The 7,796-nt window shown below is 46.0% G+C and overlaps 1 protein-coding gene across 1 annotated transcript; it reads right to left on the bottom strand.

Moving 5' to 3' along the window:
- Window positions 1-403: 403 nt before the first annotated feature.
- On the bottom strand, window positions 404-3,737 carry POP4 (POP4 homolog, ribonuclease P/MRP subunit). The gene is made up of 7 exons (XM_054269320.1): window positions 3,719-3,737; window positions 3,276-3,328; window positions 2,685-2,908; window positions 1,969-2,046; window positions 1,687-1,748; window positions 1,246-1,347; window positions 404-826 (listed from the first exon to the last, which is right to left on the bottom strand). The coding sequence occupies exons 1-7, from the start codon at window positions 3,723-3,725 to the stop codon at window positions 690-692; spliced, it is 663 nt and encodes a 220-aa protein (XP_054125295.1). The 5' UTR covers window positions 3,726-3,737; the 3' UTR covers window positions 404-689.
- Window positions 3,738-7,796: the final 4,059 nt, after the last annotated feature.

The raw sequence follows: 7,796 nt of genomic DNA, 5'->3' as shown, positions 1-7,796 counted from the left end.
TGCTGTTCCAGCACTGTGCCATGACAGTGTGTGTTTATTGATACCTGACCTACCCTGAGAGCTGCAGCTGTCAGTGAGCACTGGGCAGCAGCCAGCCTGCAGGGCTGCATGGTTACACATCATGATACATATACATTAACACTGTACACACCTGGCACCTGTAACAGTATCCACCCCAGCCAGGGAGATGCTCAAGGTAAAACCTGCCACTGAAACATTTCTTTCCACATGCCTGCAGCAGGCCAAGATGCTGATGTTGGCCCAGGAACAATGATTATAAAGAGCAGTGTCAGCACCTGCAGGCTCACTGCAGGCATGTAACAGGCAGCTAAAGCCCAATTTATACAGAAGGCAACAATAACATTTATTACAGAGTTAAAAAATATAATTTTCACTGTACAAATTTAACTTATAAACTGAAACAGAAGTCAGGTAGTTGATATTAATCACATAACTTTAATAGAAGACAAAATATTATATACAAATAAAAAACCAGACACAACCAATTTCAAACAGTTGGTGAGACTGTTTAAAGACAGCAGATACTGCTCATTCTTCAGTAAGAAGAAATGCTTTATAAATATTTCACATGGCTGTTGCTTTTTCCACCTGCCAGAAACTCTGCTCTTTGAGCTGCAGGAAAACAGTTTCACAGACATTTCTGTGAATGCTCCTGAGTTTCCATGAAATCACAGGTCAATAGTTCCTTTCAACTTGAATTTTTTTGCAGATCTCTCACTTGCTCTGAGCAGGAACTTGCTGCCGTAGATGTAGGAAATGAACCCATCCAGCTCCAGGCTGAACACGTTGTTAAGTTTGGGAACAACTGAAATGCAAAAGGACACAAACTGAACAAAGTGTGCTACTGTAAGTCCCTGTTATGGAAATATCCTGACATACCAGGGGATGTTATTCACCTGGAGATTTGAGCCTTGACACATTTCAAGGTTTTTACACTTTCTCAAGAGATAAAAAATAACCCAAGCCTCCATGAATTGCCAAAGTTATTCCTCATGCAGGAGAGCATACAGTTCAGTGTTGCACTTTTTAAAACCTGCTCATCTCTAATGAGATGTGTTTTGGGTAAGATTTTGGGCTGTTGGGTGGTCACTTCTGCCACTCTATGCCAAGAGCCAAAGCACTGATATAAGCCAATGCACTCAGAGGCACAAAATGAAGAGTGTGCTCAAGAATTTTTTTATGATTCCTGTTGTGAAAAGAACTGAAAAAGAATGCCTTGTATACCTTTTAATTTGTCCTCTTTAGTGATAATTTTGAAGATGTGTTTAAATTCCTGTAGAATGATTCCTGTTATCCCAACATAAGAGGGGCACTTGGATTTCGTAACTGAAAGAACAGAAGTAGGTATTAGAAAATTTCAGGTGCCCTTTACTTGCTCTTCTGTTGGCTGGTGATTTTAAACATTTTCAAACATAAATGCTTAAATATTCTGAAATAATGTCGTTACAGTAATCACTGGTAGAATGTGCAGTTAACCCTTGCAACCAACAACATGATTTTCAAGAGTAGTTGTGAAGTAATTAGAATTTTTAAGGAGAGAAATACAATCTCAACAATGTGATTCTACAGTTAATGACACTGAAAGGAATTTAAAAATAAGCACTTGAACTACAGGATCATCTCCTGAATTTCAGATGATGTTCCACAAGCAAACAAACCAAATACCTGTAACAATGGCTCCATGGAGATCAGCTTTGAGCAGCTTGCTCTGAATCATGTGGGGTTGCCTTGAAGAAGAGAATGGGATCAAAGAGGAGAGAAAAAAATCAAATGAACTGTCAGATTTACAAATGTGACCATGACTACTATAATCATGAGAATTCTGTGATTCTGTGAAATGGTACCAATATGCTTATCAGTTAGCCACAGTGTTTCAAGCAGTAACTCAATAAAACTGGAAGTTTTACTGCATAAAACCCAGACTAAATGTAAAATATGCCCACGTACGCATCGGGTTTGAGGCCATGGCACAGGTCTCTGATGTACTGCTTCCAGAGCTCGTGGAGTGGGAGGAAGATGGCATATCTGCAGTAAAATAAAGATAAAATATTATACAAAATCTAGTTATAAAAAAGTCCATTGGTTGATTGCTGAAGTAGTCTGTATTTCCACAGAGTCAGGTCTGACATTTTTAAGTTACACAAAGTTATGTTACCCTGCAAGGTGACCCACTCCAAACAGCTGGTTTACCTTATAAAACAAGCACAAAGCATGCTCTTCTCTTCCAACCCAAAACAGTGATGTGTTTTAGAGCATCAGGCTAAGACTGAAGAGATTTCTCCTTTTTCTTCCCCACTCATTTATCTCCCTGTTTACTCTGTTAGCAAAGCAAGGGCTTCATCCAGCATGATAAATTCAAGGAACCTTATGCAGAGTTTTGACTTTCTGGTCACAGACAGTCCAACTTTACAAATTTAACCACAGGGGCTTGTGTCTGGGTTTGATTTCTTGTCATATTTAGATACACGAAATGAGCTCAACAGAAATGAATCTTTCACCTATGCACACAAGAGAATTATTTTCCTATGGAGAAATGCCACAAGTAGTGTTTCAGACTGACTTTACACACTGGAGGATTTCTATCCACATCAACATGCTGCTGTTTTTACAGACTTCTGATGTAGTTTTACTTTACTACACAAAGAAGACATTTGAAGCCTTACCTCTGCTGCTCAGGTTCAATTTCAAACAGACGCAGCTCTCGCCTCTGCTTGGCAGTAAAACCTTTTGTCTTCTTCCTCTTCTGCTTGGTCTGTTTTTTGTGATAATGCTCCAGAACGACAGCTTTCCGAGTCAGCATGTCCTGGATAGCCTCATCTTTCATTTTGGGCATGCTGCGCTTCAGGAACGCATGCACAAAGGTCTTGGCTTTTTCTGAGTCCTGGGGCTAAAGACACGTGAAAGGTGCTATAAAATAGTATGTATTAATTAAGTTAGAACTTGCTGCTGACCGGTGGTTTCATCAGGTCGGCAAAACCTCCGTGGGAATGGGAGATCTTCCCGTCAGTGCCAGTGGAGGGAGATGTTCCCAGGCGGGGAAAAGCTGAGGGCAGGCACACTCCGGCCCGCTCTCGGACTCATGTTTTGGAGGAAAACTCTTGTTTTGCATTTCGTCTGAAACAGCGAGTTCCGAGCGGGATATACAGGGGAACCCAGGGACCCAACCCACCCCCGGCCGGTCGGTGTCTAACGGGGTTTAAAAGGCGTGTAGGAATGGGAATGGCCCGGTAACCCCGGCACGGCGTGCTCGGTACCTGCAGGCGCAGCTCCCCGCTCTCCTCGGGCGCCAGCCGGCGGTACAGCTGCCCTGCAAGGCACGGCGGAGCAGGGGTCGGCCGGGGCGGGCTCACCCATCCCCGGCCCCGCATCGGCATCCCTGCATCCCTCATCCTCCGTCGCCCACCGGCGCCCGCCCCCCATCCCTCACCCTCCACCGCCCGCCCTTCATTCCTAACCCTCCACTGCACACCCTCCATCCCTCGCCCTCTACCGCTCCCCCCTCATCCCCCACCTCCATCCCTCACCTTCCAACCCTCACTCTCCATCCCTCACCTTCCATTGCCCACCCTCCATCCCCTCATCCTCCATCCCTCGCCCTCCACCGCTCCCCCCTCATCCCTCACCTCCATCCCTCGCCCTCCACCGCTCCCCCCTCTCCCCCGTCCCTCTGTCTCCCCTCTTTCCCCTGTCCCCTCACCCTCCATGCTGTCGCGGCGCAGCCGGCGCGGGCCGATGACGAGTCAGGCGCGCATGCGCACAGCGGCGCTCCCGACCTGGCCACAAGGCGGCGCTGCTGCCTGCGGGAGGTGCTGGGTTGCCGTGGGGGGAGTTGATGTTTAAGTAGCTGTTTACTGCTATTTACTACTCTTGTACTAATAAATTCTCTGAACTGGGAGACACTGAGCAACAGATATTTCATTCACTGTCATGGGGGAGGTTTTTTTAAAAGGCCATGTCAATCATACCTTGTGTTATGTAGGCCACATCATTTTCCGTGGTCATCCAGCATGTGTGGATGGTCGCGGAGTGCACGGCTCTGGTGTTGGAGCATTGACATGGCCGTGTCCTTTCCACAAGAACAGCAGGGTCTGACACTCGTCATGACAGCCTGGCCGTGCCAATTCTCACTTCTCCCTCATACTACAGTCATTCCCACCACAGATGCTGGGATTCACATTTCCACATTTCCATCCTGCAGTCTCCTCACCTCCCACTTCTGTTGCCCCATGTGCTCTGGAGATCTCCCTCCTCCCCGAGATTTACCAGTGTGGTGCTGGAGGCAGCCACTGCCCAGGCTCCAGGGCCACGGCAGGCACAGGTTCTCTCTGCCCCTACTAAAGTTCCTCCATTCCCACCGCTCCTGTAGGAGAGGAGTTATTTCCAGGTCCCATCCTGTCCCACACGGCCTCTCCAGCCCTGGCTGCCGCTGCAGGGAGTGCCTGGCTCTGCTCTCGGTGGTTAACAGTGTGTCTGTCCTGGAGCTGCACACCCAGCAATGCGAGACCTTGGGTTAAAATCAGCCCTCCTGTTTCTAGCAATCAAGGTCAAGGCATAGCAAGATGCCACTCACTGTGAGATTTGCATGCTCTGACACATCAGGGCCTCTTTCCTTCTGGGACAGGACAAAGTCCTGCTCACTTACCAAACAGCAGTGTCTTGAAACCAGTATGGCCAATTCCTTTTCCTGCCAGCCCAGTCCCAAGTCCTGCATTTCTCTGCTCAGGCACTATTCTTCTCCAAATACAGAAAAGATTTATATTCTTGTCACATGGCGATATTTGCTTAGAAGATAAGTAAGCACTGCTTGGTAAAGGATATTTGGGGAGGGAGTTACAGGGGCAGCGTATAGGAAACATGATGATTTTGTGGAGTGCTGCTGTGGGGCACAGAGGTACTAAAGTGATCCCTAACAGCGAATGAAATAGTAGATCTCTCTGGTTGTGTGTAAAGGAGAAAAGGCTGGTGTTTGCAGAGTATTAAGCATGAACAGCAGCTGGTTTGTATCACAGACCTCCTGGCAGCTAAATATGTTACCACAGCTAGTGGATCTCTTGATTTTACAAAGCATGGACTCCTTGAGTTGTCATTGCTACTATGAGATCAATTTTCATGAATGGAGTACCAGGATAAGCGCTATGGGTCTTTAGGGCCATATGAGTGCTCCTTCACTGGATTTATGCCTCAATTCTTAGGGCACTTCAGGGATTAATAGTCAAATCAGTGTTGGCGGTGCTGGTGTTGTAAATCCAATGATCCAGGCTAAACTGGTGCCTGGGGAAACCAGCCTCTTCCAACAGCTCTACATCTTCATTTCCCAATTTATCTTCAGATGTAATGTCTGAGGGAGCGAGCTCAGAGCATTAGTGTGTGTCCCAGCAAGAAGGCTCTGCATCAGGAGTCGAGACTCACATCAAATAAACATGAAAAAGAATAGGTGAAGACACTGAGAAACCACAGAATAGGCAAAGGCAGTTTGTAGATAAGAAAAAGAAGGCTCAGAGAAATGAGGGAAGATGGGTAAGATGTGAATGTAAAGTGATGTGGAAATATGCCAGCAAATAACTATAATGCATATTTCGGGATGTGCAGCACCCTGTCATAGTGTCTTAGAATTTTCAAGCTTCTTACTTCAAGTAAATCCCGTTGGAATAGGTTTGTAGTGATAAAATTCCATGATGTATATCATTAGTACCATGTTATAGGTGCCAACATTGGTGTTTCTTATGCAATCAAATCTATATGGCTTTACTTATTGCTCTCCAGAGATAGTAAGACCCCACTGACAGCTTTGCAAACCCCTTTCATGGACACAATCTAGCTGTGCCCGACGGGAGGATATTGCTGTACCTCTGGGGGCTGCTGAACTGCAGGGATGGGCAAGGACCCATGTGCAGGCCAGGCTGGGGAACAGCAGTGTCCTGGGAGAGCTGGGTGCCTGTGGACCAATTACACAATGAGCTTTATTGTGACAGTCACAGAAAGCTAAAACTTGAGATGTGAAGTGACCAAAGACAGTACCATTAAAGATGTTTATGTGACACAAGAATAGCAGATCAAGGATTAAAAAAAAAAAAAGAGTAATTATGAACTGAAGCAAGAGATGAGTGTGAAGTTAACTGGTGTGTGCAAAAAGTCACTGGGCTGTAATCACTGTTATACTTTTGCTGACAGTCATGCAGGAAATAAATACTGTAATTCTCTAGAAGGACTGTCTCAGCAAGCATTTGAGCTCTCAAGATCAATATAGTTTATTCCTCTTGGCCAAATTGTATTAGCAGCTGAATCTGGTCCCTGGGGACATCTGTACTGGTGAAAATAATTTCCATTTAAAGCGCTCTGATCTGATTTCCTCTCTCCAGATAATACAATTCCCACCCCCTTCCCATGGCTGTGCTGAAGCAGCATCCATCCAGTCCGTGTCAGCCCTGCCACCATCCCACAGCTCCTGCCTGCACCCAGCCTTGGCATCCTGCTCTGACATCCCCTTGGGCTGGGGGAGCAGTTTTAGGGCCAGGGGCTGACCATACCCAACACAGCTGATCTCCCCAGCTCTGGCTGTGCAGCCAGGACCTTTCCAGGGTGTCAGCACTCAGTGTTCCCTGGAAAAACCCATCTAGGAAAGGGACATGTCTGGGGGTGGTGGTAGGTGGACAGGTGAAATCTGCCATCCAGCCCACTGGGAACATGGAGTGATTGACAAGGGTAACCTGAATCTTCATCTTGTGTCAGTGGAGGTATGCCAGAGGAAGGTTTGCAGTATTTGTGTCTAAGCCCAAACTCTTGCATTAGGGCCTTGGTTGAGTGATTTTAGATTGCTGTGTTTGAGTGATGAGCAGCATCTTCTGAAGTACCGTGTATCCCTCAAATGTGTCTTTTCCATATAGCTTTCCATTAATTTTTCTGCTTTATCAGCTCGCCCTTAACTCAAGGCTTGTCATCGTGTTCTGCCCCCGCCCCAAGCTGACAATCTGTCCTTCCCAGCTGAAGGGTCATTATTTCCTTGCAGTCCTGGCTCCTTCTCATCTCAAAGTGCAGCTGCTGCTCCAGGGCACAGACAAAAGGCTGGCTTGTCTGTACCTGACAGGAACAAGAAAGAGCTGGGAAGCACAGTCCAAATAGATCTCAGTGGCAGAGACATCAGAAGCAAATAATAACTCAAAAATGTTTTCAGAAAATCCTAATGGTTTAATAGCTGGGTTTTAAAAAAATCAAAGTGAAACAAGGCAGGTTTTTGGCAGGCTGTGCCGTGTCTCCACAGCTGCTCACACTAGAGGGCAGCCCGAGACTGTACAGTGCTGTTGGAATTCAGCTCACTGTCTTAGAGTAAGTAATAAATTATAAAAGTTTACAAATTGTGTCCTCTTATGGAAGAAATGTGCCCATTTGCAGCTTGGTTTAGCATACAGAACTCCAGTTCCTCCACATACCAACCTTTTCTGCATCACAGTGTCAGTGAAAAGAGGATTGTGAAGGAATTCAATTTCACCACAAGTTAAGGCGGCCACTTTTAAAACACCAATAAATTCTTATATCAAAATAAGAAGCCATATCCATCTTAAGATATTTAAAATATGGGCAGTCCTAGAATACCTGGAGATTACTACTGCAAGCTACAAGTACCCAGCCTTGGCACTCAGAACAGTGCTAAAATAGCAACACTTTATTCCCAAAACAGTAACGAGCAGTCAGGAAAGCTGAGGCTTTGGCAGCTGACATTTGCTTTCCCTGAGTGCTGGGATCATGTATGATCCAAACACACATCAGCATGACAGGCA

This window comes from Melozone crissalis, unplaced genomic scaffold (assembly GCF_028551555.1).
Source record: "Melozone crissalis strain CALT ecotype California unplaced genomic scaffold, PUWL_Pcris_2 ptg000007l_1, whole genome shotgun sequence".
NCBI classification, from domain to species: Eukaryota; Metazoa; Chordata; class Aves; order Passeriformes; family Passerellidae; genus Melozone; species Melozone crissalis.
The sequence above is the reverse complement of the archived record's forward strand: the minus strand, read 5'-3'. Positions and strand labels throughout refer to the sequence as shown.

Coding starts and splice junctions, on each gene's coding strand:
- POP4 (XM_054269320.1), bottom strand. Junction 2,909..3,275: donor GCGGGGAGCTGCGCCTGCAG/GTACCGAGCACG, acceptor ACGTGTCTTTAG/CCCCAGGACTCAGAAAAAGC. Junction 1,749..1,968: donor CATGGCCTCAAACCCGATGC/GTACGTGGGCAT, acceptor CTCTTCTTCAAG/GCAACCCCACATGATTCAGA.